This window comes from Eptatretus burgeri, chromosome 3 (assembly GCF_056783735.1).
Source record: "Eptatretus burgeri isolate ZD-2024b chromosome 3, Ebu_testis_v1, whole genome shotgun sequence".
Taxonomy (NCBI): Eukaryota; Metazoa; Chordata; class Myxini; order Myxiniformes; family Myxinidae; genus Eptatretus; species Eptatretus burgeri.
In genome coordinates, this window is record NC_140963.1 from 5,128,432 (window position 1) to 5,150,672 (window position 22,241).

Sequence of the window (22,241 nt, forward strand, 5' to 3'; positions counted from 1 at the left end):
ACGCCGCACAGAGTATGGTCCCCATCTCCTATCTCCTCTTTGGTGGATGAGTTGGGTAAGTGACAAGAACAAGCTGATTCAATTTTGGTTCAGATCCAGATGCAGATCCAGCCTATCAGTAGAATACAAAATGTAAACTGTTCAAAAGCCAAGTTGCCAAGATGCCAATGAAAAAAGCCAAGAATTCACAAGGTTTCGGAAAAGCAATGAGAATAGAAAACCTATAGAAAACCAAGACGCCAAGGTCAACAACGAATAGCCAAGATCTTGTGAAAAAAGCCAAGGAGTGGTCACACTGGGAGTTAGTGCTCTTCTGAGTGCTGTTGTACCTGTAATAAGAATTGGTTGCCCTTTTAATCTGAAGAATGTCGTTCACATAAATAATCCGAACTACCTGGTCAATTTGTTTACAGTGCATGTAAACACTACTGTATGGATAGCAACCAAGGTCGCAAACCGAGTAACTTGATGTCAAGAAGACGCACGCACGCACGCACGCACATGTACCCAGTGATTTTGGCCAAACAACAGCAACATGAAAAAAATGACCAAATACCAGGATCTCGAAAATGAAGTCAAAAGATCCTGGAAGCTGAAGAGCCTCAATATTGTACCAGTGGTTATTGGAGAAACGTGAATGATAAAGAAGAACCTCACAGAGATATTAAAAACCATCCCTGGGGAAGTATTACCACAAACGAACTGCAGTTGGAAGCTGTCTGGGGCTCGGCGACGATGCCAAAAACAATCCTCAGAACTGAACTTTGAGAACAAGAAAACTTCACAGCTCGGTTCATGAATCGTGATCCATTACTGAAACGGAGTTGGATACTTCGACACCTGGGAGGACTCAATTCCACTCCGTAACTCCGAAATATGGAGATAACAAGCAATGGAACACACACACACACACACACACACACACACACACACACACACACACACACACACACACACACACACACACACACACACACACACACACACACACACACACACACATTTTGTTTGCGGTGATTCTGAACTCAAGCAGGAATTGTAATTTATTCAGGGTGCTGGTGGTGGCTTGCCTACTTTTCATGAAGGACATATGGGATCTTTAACATGGACCAACTAATGCCAGGAGACAGGATGTCCAGTTGAACTTCCATCCATCCATCCGAGGGACGACTCACATGTCCTGCAGGTGATGCACGAGGTTGAAGGTTAAAACTCGGGTCTACATTAAAACCCAGGTAAGACAGATCAAAGGTGAGGCCACCTCTAACCTCTCGGCTATACTGATATATATATATATATATATATATATATATATATATATATATATATATATATATATATATATATATATATATATATATATATATATATATATATATATATATATATATATATATATATATATATATATATATATATATATACATCCATTGGTTCACAGGATACCAGCAAGCTGGCACTCATTTTGCCGACCTCGGAAGGACGACAGGAAGAGTCAACCCCACCTGGTATGAATTCAACAGCCGAGTGGGATTTGAAGTCAGGATCCTAGGATCCTATGTATAAATAAATATATATATATATATATATATATATATATATATATATATATATATATATATTTTTTTTTAATATTCATTATTTGTTCCTGAATTGTTTCCACACCTTTTCAATTCTCAACGATATTTCCTGTACTCCAGTATTTTCACAAGCAGAATGTTAAATTCAAAATAAGAACTTTTAATCGTTTATCAAATTGATGTTAAAACAGGGAATAACGGCGTTTTGGCCAAGTGAGTGCAAAGAGACGGAGCTTGGCCTGCGCACCTCCGCGATTCCGCACTCAACGGCGATTCTCCAATCAAGAATCGAACCACCTGCATTGAGATATTCGAATTCCAAATGCAGAGTCGAAGGCAATGCCACATACAAGGGGTCGAAAGTCTCCGTGGGACGAAGGTGAGTGTAAGGAGAGGTCGCACACTCCTGTACGACCTCGAACAAGGAAATTCGGCCCATTCGGCCCATCGTTTTCGTGTTGTACTCCAAATGTCATTTTTGCTGCAGTTTTAACCAACAATCTTCTTGATATTTTACTGAAGTTTAAACAACTGATCTTGATCAGCTGACCGTGTGTGTGTGTGTGTGTGTGTGTGTGTGTGTGTGTGTGTGTGTGTGTGTGTGTGTGTGTGTGTGTGTGTGTGTGTGTGTGTGTGTGTGTGTGTTTGTCTGGTCCTTACACATTTTCAAACCTCTGTCCCAAGTTCCCTGAAATTTGCTGTGCTAAATTATTTTTTTTTACACATGGAAGGTCAACAGCACAATATTTTCACAATTCGTGAAATTGTTCTTAAAACATAAACTAGCCATATTTCATCTGATCCACTGTTGTATGTTTGACTCGTCCCCATCATTGCAAAAAGGGATGGACCTTGGCATCCCCTCTGAGCTTCCACCTTCAACAGGTGATACTGTCGTGAATCAAACCACTTACATTAAATATCTATGTTCCGTGTGCACAATTTAAAGTAATGTACGAAAAGTCCACAGGACTGCACTGCATGGAATCGGTCGTTTCACACTCCTGTACGACCCCCAAAAAGGGAAATAAGGTCATTTGGCCCATCATTGCCGTGTTGCACTCCCGGGATATTTTTTTGCTGCAATTCTAACCAACAATCTTCTTGATGTTTATCGGCACACGCATATATATATATATATATATATATATATATATATATATATATATATATATATATATATATATATATATATATATTATGTCGACACAATTTCTGACATAATGGCCATGAAGGTCAAATGTCAACAAAGTTTCCAAGAACCATTTATATTTCACGTATTTTACATCTACATCAAAATGACCGACGCATAAAACAGGAAATTTCATAATAGACGAGATAAAAAAGAATATTGTGTCCAAGTTTAAATCTCGTTTTCCAGCAATCACAAGACACCAAAGCGGACTGGATGGATGTTCGACTGGCCGTTGTCGCGAAGAAACGCACGTGTGACATGGAGAGAATTTTCGTGCCAAAACATGAAACAAAGCCACACTTCACACTTGCGAATGAATAAGAGTGAGTAAAATGAGAGTTAATTGTTGTTGTTGCTCAAAACGAACCTCCGATGGCGTCGGCGGGGTGATGCGCGAGGATGTTGGGGGGAAGCGCGTCGCCGAGGAGCGCTCCTTGCTCCCGGGCGCGGACTGCGCACTTCGCAGCACATGCTGTTGGCTCTGCTGGTTCTGGGGCAGCATTGGAGCCACGCAGTGGCCGGGCCAGCCAGGCGCAATGACAGCACAGGAAAATACTGACAGAGGCGCGCAGGGAACCTTGGGGGTGGCAGAAAGAGCGTCGGAGGGATCGCGCGCGATGGTTCGTTGTTGGGGGTCCTGCTTTGAAGGCGTTTCCGCCAAGTCCTCACTCAGCCATTTATCACGTGCTCTTTCCGCCCAGGAGTCTGGTCCTGCCGGATCCCCCCGCCCTGTTTACTCTACCAGCGTAAGGGAGGCGAGGCGTACGAAGGCGCGACCATTCCTATCGAGTCACTTGCACGGATCACGGATTGACACGATGATACCCATCACCTTCTCACAGGCTACAAAACTGTCGCCACCTGCCTGGGTATGTTACTTGGCACAAACGTGTCCAAAACCGCTCAGACGTCGGACCCCTTTGCGCATTTCCCACCCCCAATAATCCTTTCCTCACCTTACCTTCGGCTTTCTTCCACGTCACAGCGTCTTGATCAATTAAATAATCATAAAATTCATCAACCAACCTCACTCACCTGCGCTAACTTTTCGAACTGATGGGACGTCAAGAAAGAGAACAAATGGCACGACATCATGTTCTTTCGCTTTGATGATCGATGTGATCTCCACTGCCCACCGTGCGCGCACCTGTTCGTATCATAAACGCTCTCAAAGATGTGTTTTTGTAAAATAAGGTCTTTTTGTCGATGGTTCTCTGCCTGAAGGGTTCAGTGCTGTAAAAGCAGTCACATAGGACCGATTACACTGGGTGGTTTGCCTTTGCCTTCCCCGTAGCAGTCATGGCAGGCGCTTGTTGAGGGTGTCGGAGAGATCTCACCTCCTCTTCGTCAAAAACACCGTGGGATATTTTACGTCCACCCAACTAATGCCAGCAAACGAGACACCCGGCTTAACCGTCCATTCGATGGATGGTGCACTTTGCGGCTCAAAGACCGGCGCGGTCTTTGAAGACCATCGTGCCTCCGGCACGTAAAAGGGGCAAAGAGGTCCCTGCGCCCACTGGGTAATTTGGGCGCGAATCGGTGTGTCAGACACAGGACCCACGGAAAATCTACCTGAGAGGATTGGCCGAGCGAGCTCATCGAGCAATCCGATTGGCAAGGGCTTTTCAGCGAGCCCAATCTACCCGTCTAATGGCTCAACTCGCCGTTTCACTACACACTATGGAGCTCACTCCCAATGACCGCACAGAGTTCTCATTAACAAGAAAGGGTTTATTACAACAAAATGGGGGTGCTTTCAAAATGCATAAGGCTACAGAAGGGCAGGAAGAAAAAGAATAACAATTGCACTGCCGTTATCAGTACTATAACAAATGACTATAAACAAAACCAACACTCCATCAGAACAATGACGGCTTAAACAAATAATCTTGCACATGCACCCCGGGGTAATGACGACAAGGAGAAAAGAAAACCTGCTCCGCACATGAAGCTCACACACATGAAGTGCTGACCCCATGGTGTGCCGCTTAGGCAATGCCCTCTGCTGCTTCGGGCAGGAATTTTGAATTTGGCCATTGTGCCGGTAATAGCTCACCTCCTCTTCACGAAGGACACCGTGGAATATTTATTGTCCAACAACGAATTCTGGCAGATAGGATTCCCGTTTAATGTCCATCCAAGCGACGGCACACATATTGATGAGTCACACTGCCTGTGAAACATCAGGATGACAGTTTATAGCTAAATCAGGATTCAAACCCAAATTAGCCCAGAGACGAGTGTGCAGACCTCTTTGTCATTATGTCAGCCCTACATGTACTATGAAATAACTATTCTTATCTATGCACCATTTTAATTAACACCAGGTGAGGTTGAATCTGCCTGTCATCCTTCTGAGGTTGGCAAAATAAGTGCCAGCTTGCTGCTCTCCTGTGTAGGAGTGGTGACCTATCTAGGATTGTGCCCAATAGCCAAGGAGACTGCTTCGGCAGCACCAATGCTCTGCACAGAGTATGGTCACGATGGATGGATGGACGGATGGAATCATTTCTACTTCAACATTGTGCTTTCAAAAACTTTCTTTCACAATCTCGTGGCTGGGCAGTGTGACCCCCTTCAAGGCTCCCAGCCTGCTCTGCAATGCAGCATGCCTGAATTATTGAGGTCACCCTGAGTGCTACTGCACTCCAGATGAATTTTGGGGACACCCATCAATTATCATGTGCTTTCTGGCACTAATTGCCTCGGGTCCTCTCCTCGGTTACCCTGGCCTACAACAAAATTTAGAAACCCCAAAGCCGTTCTGGCATAATGTGTCCTCCACCACTCGATGCTCTCAGGTCCCGGAGTGCATCCTTACTAAAACTCACAGACCGGTGTTTGTGTGTTTGTTTGTTTGTTGTGCTACTCCATCTACAGTTTTGAGCCGATTACATCCAGACTTGCTCGAAAGGATCAGCATGACCCCAATTAGTGCATTGATGTGTTTAGGTCTTTGCTGGTGGTCTAGGGAGGGGTGTGTGTGTGTGTGGGGGGGGTGGGTGGGGAGGGTCAGAGACACAAAGTATCTATGTAAATGTGTATTGTGTAGCACCACCTCCAGGTGGGGGAGGGTATTAGAAGTCTCCACAATTTACAATGCAGTGAGGTGTTAAGAATTAAAAGCAGTAGGTATGTTTGATTCATGCACGTAATCCGGGTTATTTTTCCGACACAGAGATGTCAGTTGCCAATACACCGCCCAAATAAAGGTAGTGTCAGAATAACGTGTTGCATGCATGGAACAAGATCACCTGTGGGATGGCTACTCTGCTAGTCCTCAACAAATTGGGGCTCATGCTCATGCCACAATTCCAGCCCTTAACCAGAATTTTGCATCCACTTTTTCTTGATTTCTTATCTTTCCACTAATGTATGTATGTATGTATGTATGTATGTATGTATGTATGTATGTAGGGCACCACATGGTGCCCCACCCTGTTGATGATTGTGCCTCCACAATTTCACCAATACTCGTGGGTGGCACAGTTAAAATTCACCTGACGTCATACCCCTCCCTCTCTCCAAGGCCCGTGGGAGATACGTATATCCAGATTTGCCTGACTTCCCCTTCTTTTTCTGCAAGTCTTGTGAGGTCCATGTGGCGCGTACACCCTGCACCTGTCTTCTTTTATTTCTCCATTGCCTCCTAAAGACCCGGAGGGACTACGACCTCCAACTTCTAACTATATCTCAGGGGATTTCACAGATGCATGCTCTATCACGCGGCACCGCCTACTTTAGCAATGGCTCAACCGGAGCTGTAACAAAGTCAGTCGCTACTGGTGGCTCCCTGGGTGGAGTTCATTCACCTTCCTTCTCTTTGTCAATTCCTCCACCACCATCCACCATAGTTGCACTCAGGCACGTTCCCTCACACTCACACTTGCCCGGGCTCCCACTCACAGGCAGCATGGCCTCGACCTCCCACACCAGCAACTCAGCACACACCAAAGTGCACACCTCTCACATTGGCGGTTCGGCATCGGCAACGCCCACCAACTGCAAGCACCGGCTGCATGACCTTAACCTCCCACACTGGCAGCTCAGCATGCACCAGAGTGCACACCTCGCACACTAGTGGTTCCACATCAGCCACGCACACCAGTGGTGTAGTGGTTGGCTCAGGCACAGGCGGCTGGGATGCAGGCTCTGCCTCCCATCGCATGCATCCCACCACAGACACCCCACTGGGAGGAGCTTCCATCCACTCCCCTGTTACCTGAATGAGTTCCTATTGGCAACCACTGGCTCCACCGGATGATTACGCACTCCCTCCGTCATTTCTAGCATGGAGCCCCACACCTGTAGGGTCGCACGTACTTCACATACTACTGCCATCATACATCCTGGTGCCTCTCCCTTTGGTCCCTCTATCTCTTGCTCTGGTGCTATTTCTAATTCGACTCCGATTTTATTAATATTATCTTTTGTCTTTGTCTCATATATTAATTTATTTATTCCCCCACCCTACTCTTTGGTATCTCTTCTTTACGACTCCCTGGGCACCCCTCATTTCTTTTAAATCCACTCCTAGACATTCCCACATTCTTGCTTGGCCGGCTTCCACTTTCTGCTGTGTGGTTTTTACATTGGCCAAGGACACCACCAATTTATTTTGGCCAGTCTACATTTTCAAGCCAACTTGGCCTGACCAGCCTCCATTTTTCCTGCTAGCTTAGTTCGGTTGGCATTTAATTCATCCCCATTCGCCTTTAATTCTGCTTGACTAGCCTCCAATCCTCTGGAGGATGGCCATCATGGCTGCAAGGTGCAGGTTAAAGTCTGACAGCAGCGGTAACGCAAGCCTGCTGCTGCTTTGCGCTGGACTACCTGATGGGGAGGCCACTGTACTGTAACCTCCACTGGGCCCTTCAGGTCCATCTCCTCTGGGGCCACAGTCATATCAGCCCAAAAATGTCCCTCCTCCTTTGGGGTACTGGGATTGTTCTCCATATCCCTTCTTTAAATTATTTTGCATTATTTTAATTTCAAAGGAATTAAAAAACCCAATCCCTTTAATTTAGATTTGAGATGTTATTCCCTCTTGGGTTGGAGTTGCGCTCCTGACCCCAGTGCTCTGGTCGAGCAGTCTCCAAAGACTGTTGTCCCCCCGGTGGGTAAGGCTTCAAAAGGTCCCTACATCCACCGGTTAATTTGGGCGTGAATTGGGGATTCAGACACACAATCATGGCGAATCTGCCTGACGAGATTGGCCGAGCGAGCACGTCAAGCGATCTGCTTTACAAGCGCTTCAGCTTGAGCCCAAACTGCCCGTCTAATCTATGCCCATATTTTAACCCCCAGACCAGATCTGTAACAATATAATAATATATTTTAGGAAAATAGTCAAAGGGTTTATTACAAGCTGTTGATTATTTATTTCATCGTCCATGTTGTCTCATAACGCACAGATTAGCACTGCCTGGGTTGTGCGTGCAAAGAGAACCATGTCCCCCTATCAGCCGATGTCAAGGTTCTTCCAGCATTCCATATTTTTTTTAACTTGTTACCTCCCACCAGCCAAGGGAATAAGCCAATCCTTGTAGTAATGGACTACTTTATTATGTGGCCTGAGGCCTACCATTTACCCACTCAGGAAACAAGTGTGGTATCACAGGACTTTTAAAAAGGTTTGGTGCCCTGGCATGGTGTCCCTGAGGAACTGCACACAGATCAGGGTCAAACTTTTGAGAGCGAATTACCAACAGCAGTGTGCAGACTCCTCGATGTTCGGAAAACCCAAACGACTCTGGTGAGACCACAATATGATGGGATGCCGAAAGATTCAAGAGAACCTTGTTGTAACTCGCCTTATTTACCACCACCATTCAAGATTTAACGAACATCTCCCTTACACCTTAATAGCCTATTGGACTGCCCAACATTAAACCACCTGCTGTAGCCTTGCACACGACAAAGAGATGGACAACGCAAGGTAAATTAGACGTAGGAGTAGCCCATTTTGCCCATTATTCCTGTGTTGCCTGGTGTTAGCTTAGCGGTTGGGGTGGCTGACTTGGGATCCTAGGGTCCTGAGTTTGAGTCCCATTGGCTACTGAATTAATACCAGGTGGGGTTGACTCAGCCTGTCATCCTTCTGAGGTCAGCAAAATGAGTACTAGTGTACTGGGAATAGGGACACTGCATCAGCGGCACGGCTGCGTCCCTTACCAATGATGCAACCAGCAGCCATAAGGCTGCACTCGAAAGAGAAAATAAATTCATATGCTGCATCCATAACTCATTAACCTAATGCATTACTTTAAATACATCTTTCATATATGAAGTGTATTCCCACAAGTACCAAAATATATCTGGATAGATACATATATCTTTTGTGTTCAATTTATGCACGGGTGATAGAGGGACAGTAAATTGAGAAATTTATAACTTGTGAAAGGAAGGGAAGTGGTTAAAGCATGGCCTTGCCGACTGCTACCGGGCACGCGAAAGAGAGGAGAAGGAAGAGGGAAGTGGAGAAAGAAAGGCAGGGATGTGGTTTTTAGGTGGTATGCAAGAGTATGAGGGGGGGGGCATTATATTATGGCATGTTGTGTCCTTAGTAAGCATACTCTTTTAGTTTTCACTAAAAAAAAAAATATATATATATATATGAAGACAAAAATAATAAATAAAAAAATTAACAGGAATAAATTCCTGCAAGGGGCTAGTGTGAAAAAATTCTGAATCAACTCAAGGACCTCATCACTTATGCGGTGACAGCCCACTACGTTATTGAGTCTTCAGGATAGCCACAGAAATTTCTTACACGAACACTGCAAGCTGTCTAATGGCTGATGTCTTATGTGCCTGCTAGGCAGACCCGTTGTGTGTGTGTGTGTGTGTGCGTGTGTGTGTGTGTGTGTGTGTGTGTGTGTGTGTGTGTGTGTGTGTGCGTGTGTGCGTGTGTGTGTGTGTGCGTGTGTGTGTGTGTGTGTGTGTGCGTGTGTGTGTGTGTGTGTGTGTGTGTGTGTGTGTGTGTGCGTGTGTGTGTGCGTGCGTGCGTGCGTGCGTGCGTGCGTGTGCGCGCGCGTGCCATGCTGCGATTTTCAATATGGTCACCATCTTGAAATAGGTTTGCGTCAAGGGGCTGAGGGGTTACGCCCGCTTTACGGTGCTATTTTTTGTTTTTACTTACACGTGATTGGGTATTGTATGTGTGTGGGTGAGCACGTGTGTGCGCTTGTTGTTTTTGTGTTTGTGTTTCCGCGGCACGAACATGGCTGGTTTCGTGCCGGGTCGGGCATGATGAGGTGTTGGTTGTGCGAGTGTTGAGGTTCTAGTTTGGTTTTGTACACATGTGGATGTGGTGTTTGGGATTGGGTGTTGCTTGTTGCTCACCTTATCCAGCCGCTTGCACCATTCAGTTTTCGCCGTTTGCATCACAGGTGTGTATTGTGTGGGTATGCCCACCGTCTCCCCAGTTAGGTCACCCTCCTGGCTCCTCACGTGCCATGCTTCCAAAATCAACTTGTGTCATTTGTTGGACATCGTGTCGAGAACACGAGTCCCATCAAAGTCGAACATGTGGCCAGATTGCAGGCAATGACGTGCTATGGCTGACTGGGTCACCTTTCCAAGCCTAATTGCTCTGTCATGTTCATCTAGTCGTTGTTTTAAATTCCTTCCAGTTTCACCAATGTATAATTGGTCACAGTCATTACATGATGAATGGTAAACTACTTCAGATTTATCACCAGTTGGTATTGGGTCCTTTAGTTTGGAGATGACATTGGGGATGGTGTGTCGAGGCTTGTAGGCTATGCCAATTCATGCATCATGTACTATCCTGCCAATCCTTTCTGAAAGGCCCTGGTAGTATGGCAGCACACAATGCCCAAGTGTGTCTGCCTCCTTCCATTCTGTTGCCTGACACCGGGTCGACTCTTGCTTTTTTTGCTTAAATTAGTGGAGTCGATCTAGTTTTTTACTTTTGGTTGAAGTGCCTTTTTCTTCTTTAAAAATGTGTAATCCCAACCGCCCCAACCTTATACTATATATTGTTGTGGGCCAGGGGTCAGTTGAGAAGACCACCAGTGGGGGAAGCTATCTCGGGTTCCCATCTGACTCCCCAGAATAGCAGGCTGTCGCACATGGATAGTTCCGTGATGTGACGGGTCGCGAACCGACCGTGAACGCCAATAACTCAATCGCGTCACCTAGGGTCCTCCTGTCTATGGGTTAACCGGGTGACCTAATTAATCACGTGATTTAATTACTGGGTAACACACCCTCGATACGCCTTGTCAGAACCGGATCACTTTAGTGGATCGGATGCAGCTGAGCGACACTGTCAAGGACGTACCAGCTAAAAGGAACAGATGGTTGGGAATAAAGTCCCGGCTAAGCTAGGATTTGGGTTTACCCAAATGCTGGATCAATGAAAGAACAGACAAAAACGAGCAGGGAACATTTCTAATAATAATTTATTTACAAGCAGGCAAGGAAAGATATGTGGCACAGTGAATAGTTTTATTGTTGTGTGTAATGCAGGGATAGGGGGAAATGTGAGAGGCACGGCAATATACGAGCAACTTGGAAAAGTAGACACAGAGCAGAGTTATCCCGATATAATTATTGTGCAATCTTAACTTAAATGAGTACAGGTGCCAGGACACACACACACACACACACACACACACACACACACACACACACACACACACACACACACACACACACACACACACACACACACACACACACACACCGATGGAGAGGAGATGAGGCTAACGGTCTCTCAATACCTTGCACAATTGTCCAATCACACTACCAATACGTTTTGGGGGGATGATCCACTGGACAATACCACCCTGACAGCTGGCGCGCCATCTCTTGCTTCGTGGCACTTCGTGCAGCTAGCGTCGGTCCAGAGAATGAGACAAGACCGTTGGGTGTGAAGGGAGGGACTTGGGTGGAGAAGGCAGAGTCGGAAGCCGAATGGGTGGAGAAGACAGAGTCGAGAGCAAGTGGGCGGAGTGGTAGACAGGACCAGGTGGGTGGAGGGAGTCGGCGACCTGTGGGTGGAGGAGGCCGAGTCGCAGGCAATGACGACAGAACAGCAGGAGTAGAAGGCGGAGTCAAGAGCGAGTGGGTGAAGACAGGTGGATGAAGAAGGCGGAATTAGCAGATGGGCGGAGAGATTGATCCCAGGTCGGGCAGAGAACGGGACGAGCCGACAGCAGCGATGGGCAAGACACCAAAACCGGAACTACGGACGGCCTCGCCACCCATCCTTTATAGACCCCGGGGTGCAGGGTGGGGTATTACCCCAAAGCGATGTGTCATCACCCGAATCGGCCGCTCTGATTGGGCCTGGACCACTGCATGGCCCGGCCGTGATGGCCGGAAGTGGCTCCACTCCACTCCCGGCAAGAAAAGTCCAAGCTGTGGAATCGTCTCACTCCGAGCCCCATGATATGAATCTCCCCGCACCGAACTCCGCGACATGAATTGCCATGCACTGATCTCCCGGACTGTGCCCCGGTGATCGGCCGAGAGTCGTGTCGGCCCCGCATGCTCGCCCAGGCACCCCCGATTAGCGCTGATCAATGATTGCTCCACGATGCGTCACGCAGCCCGAGCGATCCGAACTACACAGCACGCCTCTGCCTGATCGCGGCTTCGCCGGGTGGAGAGGCGTGGAGTAGTCCGTCGTCTATGGGGAACACCCGCGGACGCCAGCGAGGACCCCTGGTGTTGGGGTGTTAGGGTAAACCCATGCACAGACCAGAACAAGATGTGTGCCATCCGTGCCCTGCTCTGTGCGATGATAAGGCATCACGGCTGCTTACGGGCTTGCTCGCCAACAAGCATGTTCCGTACAGTACGTGTGGACCCGCCATGGAACACGTGGCCACGTACGCGTTCACCCTTATCTGCTATCGTGTTCGCGGTATTGTGTTGTGTGCCTTTTCAATCCGTGCCCTGCTCTGTACGATAATAAGGTGTCACGAGCTAAGCATGGGTCCGCCTGCCATCGAGCATGTTTCGTGCAGTACCTGTGGATCTGCCATGGTCCACTTGGTCAGTGCTCGCGTTCGCCCGATTCTTCTATCGTGTGCGTGGGGCCAACCCCGATCTGTGTCAGGTATTGAGGGGAACGATCGGATATAATAAGTAGATAGAGGTTTGGAATGAAAAACAATATAGATATAAGTATCTGTTGGAGAAATGGAGGGAAAAGAGGATGCCGATATAATTACATCCAGAAATGGATGAAAAGAACGCTCCACCCGTTACTCGCACACTTGTGTCCTGTACAAAGTGGCCTGGTTGTTGTTTTTCTATTATCGGCCTCTGACGATGTAGTTATTGGCACCAAGCTGCCAGCCATGCTCTCACCGATATTGGGTCATTTGCTCCTGTGTTGTGAAAGACAACATCCGTGCAGCCTCTTATAGAGATATTCATTCGTACGCCTTTTCAATGCAACCGGCAATCTCATCCCAGATCATTGAAAACGTAAGACGATCATCTCGAGCTTGCGCAGAGGTTCCTTCGAGGGTATTGCTGTTATCTCGCAGCTGCGCTGTCGATGCTCGTGTGGTGTTGGCGCAGATTCCCTATTCCCCTCCCCCGGCCACGGTACGTGCTGCACGTGTTGGCCTCCACGAGGATCTAAATTCGGATTTACCGAAGGAATAAGCAGAAAAGAAGAGTAGAAATGAAGTTAGAGTGGTGTAAACAAATCGAGCTATGATATCCACCCAACGCATTGTCCTGTTGTCCCGCTAGACAAAAGGGAAGGGACTTTCTGAACGTACATTAATGGAATAACTAACTGTCGAGGGGCTGCTGTATGATGGTTGCTATTGCTTTGGAGGGATGCCGTTCAGAGAACCGCAACAATATAAATGTGTGTGTGTGTGTGTGTGTGTGTATGTATGTATGTATGTATGTATGTATGTATGTGTGTGTGTATGTATATATATATATATATATATATATATATATATATATATATATATATATATATATATTCTTCTTCTTCTTCTTCTTCTTTCTGCTGCTCCCATTCGGGGTCGCCACAGCGGATCATCCGTATGATCCGCATAGTGATTTGGCACATGTTTTACGCCAGATGCCCTTCCTGACGCAACCCTGGTCGCCTCTTACGACACAGGGATATGGTACACCTATTTTAACCGGGGTATACACCGGCCCAGTATACTGGTACTCATTTCGCCGACCTCGGAAGGATGACAGGCTGAGTCAACCCCCTGATGTATTAATTCAGTGACCCAACGGGGCTTGAACTCAGGACCTCTTGGATCCCAAGCCACTGCCCTAACCACTGCGCCAACACCAGGCATGCATATATATATATATATATATATATATATATATATATATATATATATATATATATATATATATATATATATATATATATATATATATATATATATATATATATATATATATATATATATATATATATATATATATATATATATATATATATATATATATATATATATATATATATATATATATGTTCTTTTGCCGATTATGCGCTTTTACCATGTGAGACATTATCCGTGGTGATGCTCACCATAACAGCGTCTGATATGTGTGTGTCCATATATATGTATATATATATATATATATATATATATATATATATATATATATATATATATATATATATATATATATATATATATACATACATATATATGTATGTTATGGCACGTCCATGGGACCCAATCTCTGATGTTCAACAAGTTTGTGTGGATGCTGTAAATTGCGTGAGATTTACCGGAACCATCTCACCAGCTCTGCTGTGTCAAGTCGTTTTGTGTCGGGTCATATCGCACAATCATGTGCTTTGTTCTGTTTCTTGATACACAATGTACAAAATGCTTCATAATGTGCTTTTACATACTTTGCATTACAATTGGTGCAATATGTTCTGTTTTCGACTTTTGCATACATTCAGGATGGGGCGTGGAGAATGGGGGTGTGGGGGAGGTGGGGCTGTACCCTCTTAACACCAGCTCTTTTGATCCATAAATAATCCCTCTTTGAATACACGTTAAAATCCTCTCTGCATTTGCTCTTCATTTCTAAAAGTGAACTACCCTGACTATCTACACCTAGTATAACCAATCACCTGATCCTTATCCTGTGTCACACACTCTCAAGTTGCCCCTTGCATTTTGCAGTGCACTATATCTACTGTTCTTTCCCATTCCCAAATACCTTCTATTTCTTATCATGTAGAACTGCATCTGTGAATTGATTTCTGTTTAAGCAGAACACCTGTATAGCTTACCTCAATCTGATCATCAACCCTCCTGTCCACCACACCTTTGCCATTGATCTTTCCTCCAATCTTTGTGTCATCAAAGTTGGCTCTTTTTTTAATCTCGTCTGCTCTTTTTCAGAACATTGCTGTGTTCAAGACAAGTCATGATTGATGCTGTCGACAAGAACCAGTCCTGGACAAATCGTCACTCTGTCACATGGTTATGACATTTATGATGAGCAGCCAGGGAATGCAATCCACACCAGTAAGAGAAATGCAACAATGTTTACTCAATCCACCACAAAGGCACTTGATAGTGTAGCGACGACACGATGTCACAAAATGACCAGGTACACCTCATCCAAACTTGAAATGAACTCTCCAAGCTTATATGTGTTTATTTCTCCAAAATTGTAAGCAAGGAGTTCGACATTTTGTACAATGCTGCACTTTATGGAGGTCTATTAAGCATTTAGGTTTGCCAGTATGACAGACAATATACACATTGTCATTTGATAGCAACAAGTTTGAGGAAAACAACTTTGAAAAATCTCTACCGGCTTGCTCATAGCCTCAAGTTCCACTCGTCCACTCAATCAAATCACTTTAGGGTGTCTTGGAACGCCATCCAAGAGGGATAATCATCTGCAGACTACAATGCGCGAACCTGCACTATGGTGTTGTCGTGGACTCACCACCGCAGTCCAGAAGCCCTTTCAGGTTATTTTCTTCTGAAGTGACCTTCTTCTTGTTCAACTTTGTTATAATCAATGGGAAATGTTTAGATCCCTGGCAATTGGTTATTGATTCTGGCCACAACCTGCAAGGCCCAGAACATTACTGGGTAAACAGAAATATCGTAACATCTAGACCGTTTTAGGTGTGACAGTGGTATATTGAGCTCATCTGCACACTGAGACATCTTATTTGTACATAATATGCCATGAAATATTAACATTTGGTCCCGATACATTAATTTATGGTTGGGCCAAATTATTAATGTAGGCTGCTGTGTTTTATACGATGGATATCTGTGTGTATGTATGTATGTACTGTATGTATGTATTTATGTATGTACATATTTGCCTGTACGAGGGGCATTCAAATAATTATACGAATGACTTCCAATAGTCCAAAACATGCCAGCGGGTTTGTTTTTTCAACACAAAGTTTACAATTTGCATATAATGTATACCTTTTCATTGAAGAACACAAAAACATTGGTATGTCTTGGACTATTGTGATTGTCTGGCTTGTATGACTTTTTTAACATTCGTGTCACTGTTCAGAAAAGTATGGGTTGTATATGTATGTACTATATGTATGGATGTATGTACTATATGTCTATATGTATGTATGTAATGTATGTATGACATCATCATGACAAATGATGATGTCACGAAGGAAGCTTTTTATAATCAGCCCGATGAATTGCTGCGTCAAATCCCAAAGGATGACAAAATTGTCCTCCTTGGTGATTTCAACGCTCGGGTTGGAACAAATCACGCAGCATGGCCTGAAACACTTGGTCGGCACGGAATTGGCAAGCTAAATTCCAACGGTCTATTACTACTATCAAAATGTAAAGAATATGGGCTGACTATTACCAATACTCTGTTTCAGCTACCGACAGCACACAAAACAACCTGGATGCATCCTCGAGCAAAACATTGGCACATGATTGACTATGCAATCGTACGAAGTCGTGATCGCAAAGATGTGACTATCACAAAAGTTATGCATGGCGCTGAGTGTCAGACTGATTACAGAATGATGCGAATGAAATTAAAGATGGTCATTCACCCAAAGATCAAAAAGTCAAGTTTTTAGGCAGTAAGAAAGTTGAATGTTTCGACACTAAGGTCAGCAGAAACCTGACACCAGCTAGCCGAAAAGATAAATGGTGAGCTTACTGCAAACCCAATAGATCCAAATGGCACAGTGACCAACAAATGGAATATCCTGCATGACATGGTCCACAACACATCCAAGATGATGCTTGGACTGAAAACCGGGAAACAACCTGACTGGTTCTCAGATAATTCAGTAATTATTCAGAGGATAATTGACAACAAAAACGAAGCATTTAGAGCATGGCTATCCAGTAACACACGATCATCGAAAATGAAGCTCCAACTTTGTCAAAGGCGGCTTCAAAATGAAATGCGCAAGTTGAAAGACCAGTGGCTGTCCCGAAAAGCCCAGGAAATACAACAAGTGGTGGATCAAAATGATTCAAAGAATTTCAATGATGCCATAAAATAACTGTATGGCCCTTCTGCACATGGTGGTGCCCCCCTGCTATCTCAAGACGGCAGAAAATTGTTAACCAACCAGGCAGAGATACAAGGTCGCTGGCAGCAACATTTGAATGAGCTCCTCAACAGATCATCGCATGTTGATCAGCGCAGCATAGACCAACTGCCTCAAAAACCTGTGATTCAGCATCTTGCGAATGAACCAAATGAACAAGAAATTCGTAAGGCTATCAATCTGTTATCAAACAGCAAGTCACCTGGTGAGGATGGGATTCCAGCTGAGATATTCAAACATGGTGGTGAAGTTCTAATCACGCGTCTGCACAGCTTCGATCGTCAATATTTGTCGAGACGAAGAAGTGTCCCAACAAATGAAGGATGCTCTCATTGTTACTATCTTCAAACGGAAGGGCAGCCGTTCGGAATGTGGAAATCATAGCGGAATTTCTCTCCTAAGTGCATGTTCCAAAATACTAACTAAAATTCTTCAGATACGTCTCGTAAATTCAATTTTAGATGAAAATGTTTTGGAGTCGCAGTGTGGTTTTCGAGGTTACTGTGGTACTACGGATATGGTGTTCTCAGCTCACCAACTTCAGGAGAAGTGTGTCGAGCAGAATATTGGGTTATATGTGTTTTTTGTTGACCGAACTAAAGCTTTCGATACAGTCTCACGTGTTGCTATATGGCAAATTCTTCTCGAAATTGGCTGCCTCCAGAAATTTGTAAGAGTGCTACAACAGCGACATGATGGAATGCAAGCGAGAGTGTGTGCTGATGGTAAGTTCTCTGAGGCGTTCAATATCAGCAACGGGGTGAAGCAAGGATGTGTTGTGGCGCCTATCTTATTTGTGCTGTTCTTTGCAACCATGCTCAAGGAAGCCTTGAAAACAAATGACAACGGTGTTCACATAAAATTTAGAATGGATGGTGGCATTTTCAATCTGCGTCGACTCTGGGCTAAAACCAAAACCATTGACCTGCTTGTTAGAGATCTCCTGTTTGCCGATGATTGCGGATTATTTTCCCATACCGAGGAGTGCTTGCAATCGCTCATGAATACTTTCGCAGTCGCATCTTCTAATTTCAGTCTAACGATCAGCACAAAGAAAACGGAAGTCATGTATCAACCACCCCCAGGTGTTGTACATCACTTGCCCATGATCCTTGTCAATGTAGAAGAGTTGAAGACCACCAAAACTTTCCCTTATCTCAGAAGTATCTTGTCTGATGATGGACAGCTTGATCATGAAATTATCAGCAGAATCTCCAAAGCCAGCTCTTCTTTTGGCAGGCTCAGAGAACGGGTTTGGAACAGCCATGACATTAAACTTGCTACCAAAATAGCAGTCTATCGGGCAGTAGTTGTTAGCACACTGCTATATGGAACAGAGACGTGGATGGTATACAGTAGACACATCCGACAGCTTGAAGCTTTTCAGCAAAGATGCTTGAGAAACATCCTGAAAACAAATTGGGAAGAAAAAGTTTCGAATATCGAAATTTTGGCAAAAACAAAGTGCTGTAGCATCGAAAGCATCATCCGAAAGCGTCATCTGCAATGGTCTGGTCATTTCGTCAGAATGAATGACTTGCGTTTACCCAAGTCAATCTTTTATGGTGAGCTAAGAAATGAGTCCAGAAAGTTGGGTAAACCAAGGAAACGTTTCAAGGACATGTTGGCCGATACAATGAGGAAGTGTGATATCCCTGAGTCATCATGGGAAGAACTTGCCAAGAATCGTTCGCAGTGGAGGGGAAGAGTACACACCGCGGTGCAAAGGTTTGAGAAAGTTTGGGAGCATGAGATTGTGCAAAAGCGACTGCGGTGGAAGGATCCATCGAAGGCAGTGGAAACCGGTTTCCGTTGTGGTGTATGCGACCGACTTTGTGCAAACAAAGCTGGTCTCACTGCCCACAGTTGTGTCCATTGGCAATTGAACCAATCGACAGTCGAAAACGACACGTCATCCATCATCAATATATGTACGTACTATACATATATGTATTGTATGTATGTACTATATATGTATGTATTGTATATATGTAATGTATGTGTATGTAGGTAATGTATGTATGTACTATATGCATGTATTGTATATATGTAATGTATGTACGTACTATATATGTATGAATTGTATATATGTAATGTATGTATGTACTAATTTTTGAAAGTATTGTATATCTCTAATGTATGTGTATGTAAGTAATGTATGTACATACTATATATGTATGTATTGTATATATGTAATGTATGTATGTACTAATTTTTGTATGTATTGTGTATATGTAATGTATGTACTAATTTTTGTATGTATTGTATATATGTAATGTCTGTGGATGTATGTAATGTATGTATGTACTATATGTATATATGTAATAAATGTAATGTATGTATGTACTATATGTATGTATTAAATATTTTTGGATTGTATATATATATATATATATATATATATATATATATATATATATATATATATATATATATATATATGTAATGGATGTATGCATTTATTGTATGTATGTACTATATGTATGTATCGTTTGTATGTAATGTATGCATGTACTATATGTATGTGTATTTATATGTATGTATTGTATGTATGTACTATATGTATGTATGCATTGTATATATGTATGTATGTATGTATTATATATGAATTGTGTTGCATATATGTATGTACTATATGTATATGTGTATATATGTATGTGTGTATTATCTATGTATGTATGTGTTGTATATATGTATGTACTATATGTATATATGTATGTACTATATGTATGTGTTTACATATGTTTGTACTTTATGTATGTATGTATTATAGAATATGCGTATGTACTATATGTATGTATTATATATGTATTATATGTATTGTATGTATTTTATATGTGTGTATATTGTATGTATGTATTGGATGTATGTATTGCATGTATTGTATTTACATATACGTGTATGTACTAAGTATGTATGTATTGTGTATGTTTGTATGTATATATGTATGCACGTATGTACAGTATGTCGCATTAATATTATTGTTGTGTATGGCAGCTTGGCTGCCAGGTGGCTATCATTTTGTTAGGGCATGACTATGCCATTGATGCTGTGCCCCTATACCAGTACACTGGTATTCATTTCGCTGACAACGGAAGGATAACAGGTTCCCATTGGTGGAGACCTATCCCAACAGGCTCACACCTGTAATTGCTGTCAAAGGTGCTTCCACCAAGTATTAATTCAGTGGGGTGGACACTGATCCAACCAAGATATTGTAGTTTTGTATTTTTAATTTACTATGTAAAATTTGTAGAATTTGTTTTTTACTTGGAAGTTGTGGGTTACGATGTGTAAATAAAGGTGGAAAAAGTTTGATTTAATGTAATTTAATTACAGGCTTGAAGGCAACAAAACGTGAAAGTTTTGAAAGGGGGTGTAGACTTTCTATATGCACTTTATGTGTGTGTATGTCAGTTTTCAGTAGGGACGTGTGTGTGTGTGTGTGTGTGTGTGTGTGTGTGTGTGTGTGTGTGTGTGTGTGTGTGTGTGTGTGTGTGTGTGTGTGTGTGTGTGTGTGTGTGTGTGTGTGTGTGTGTAGCCTCTGTCTGTGATATGGCAGTAAACATATTTTAAAACAATAACATATTGGTTCTGACATAATTTTTAGATCCTCGTGGAGGATCTCTAAGTCTTACTCACGTTGTTGTTCTTCATCATCTTCTTGTGGACTTTTTTGTTTCACAACGTACAGTTTTCATCGAAACTTCCTGAAATTTGGCACGTATATGTAAAAATACGCTGCACAGACAGTAACCATCTCCGATTTTGAAAATTCCTCCTAGAAAAAAAGTTATGACATCAAAATATCTCCGCTAATGGAAATCGCCGAAAAAATTATGTCCGAAACTAGGCAAGCTTTTTGAATTCTGTTTGTGGGAATCGAACAGGGCATTAGCAGAGATGAATTACCGCACATATGATGCATCACGATGACGTCATATCAATTTTTTATGACGTCATTCCTATCTTTTGACATTTTTTGTTTCACTACCCAGAGTTTTCTTCGGATCTTCGTGAAACTTGCCATGTATATGCAGAAACCCCACGCGCAGGCAGTAACCATCTCCGATTTTAGAATTCTTCCTCGAAAAAAAAGTTGACGTCATAATATCGCCGCTAATGGAAATTGCCGATACCATTATCTCCGAAACTAGGCAAGCTGTTTGAATTTTGTTTGCAGGAATCAAGCCGGGCATTAGCACAGATAATTTATCTCAAACCTGATACATCACAATGACGTCATATTCGTTTTAATGACGTCATCATTAAGAGGACGAGGATCTTAGCTCATTTGAGCTTGTTTTGCATGTAATTTATCTGATATCAGCGAACAGGAAAAAAAAACCTCCTGGTGCTTGTTCAGATGCTCGCAAAGTGAGGGTATTCTCGTATTCATGGAGCGTACTCTCAAAAGACGCTAATACAAAGCGAGCGGCTCGGCCGTGCTGCGTCCGTACTGCCGATTAGCTGCCGCTCCCACATGCCCATTACCGACCAGGGTCCGAGTTCGAGTCTACGGCCAATGCACCCGGCACCTGCTAACAAGCAAACTAATTTCGGCATTATCATTAAAACGACAGCTCGGCGAGCCCCGGGGATTACATGCGCCCTCTCTGGAGCCAATGCGCCGTTTACCCAGCTAACAAACATGGGTTTCAAGGAATGGCGCAGACTCCTGAAAATGCACTGGATTCAACTTTTGCCTGGATTGCTTGACATCTTGATCCACCGCTCCCATCATCACTTTCCAACCAACATATGTCTACTGCTAGATTTTCGTTTTCATGGCTGTTGTAATTGTTCTGCAAGATGCGCACCAACGAAGGTGTGCAGGAAGATGGTGTTGATCCATTATGAAACTCTTTCACTTCCTTTCAGATGTAGATCAAAG

General features: G+C 43.6%; 2 protein-coding genes across 3 annotated transcripts in view; one reads left to right on the forward strand and one right to left on the reverse strand.

The window, feature by feature from the left end:
* The window catches only part of LOC147029322 (C1q-related factor-like), a 97,701-nt gene extending 94,067 nt beyond the window's left edge, over nucleotides 1-3,634 (reverse strand). The window contains exon 1 of one of the 2 annotated variants that reach the window (XM_085872290.1): nucleotides 3,143-3,630. In XM_085872290.1, the coding sequence (XP_085728416.1) occupies nucleotides 3,143-3,277 (135 nt within the window). In that variant the 5' untranslated portion in view covers nucleotides 3,278-3,630. Of the gene's footprint in view, nucleotides 1-3,142 lie in introns of both variants that reach the window. The other variant, XM_085872291.1, reaches the window with a different exon arrangement.
* An 8,990-nt stretch (nucleotides 3,635-12,624) lies between these two features.
* Nucleotides 12,625-22,241, forward strand: part of LOC147029324 (uncharacterized) — a 13,875-nt gene continuing 4,258 nt past the window's right edge. Inside the window, exons 1-5 of the mRNA XM_085872072.1 lie at nucleotides 12,625-12,807; nucleotides 13,234-13,368; nucleotides 16,658-16,787; nucleotides 17,346-17,513; nucleotides 17,620-19,152. Coding sequence (XP_085728198.1) covers nucleotides 12,625-12,807; nucleotides 13,234-13,368; nucleotides 16,658-16,787; nucleotides 17,346-17,513; nucleotides 17,620-19,152 — 2,149 coding nt within the window. The remainder of the gene's footprint in view (nucleotides 12,808-13,233; nucleotides 13,369-16,657; nucleotides 16,788-17,345; nucleotides 17,514-17,619; nucleotides 19,153-22,241) is intronic.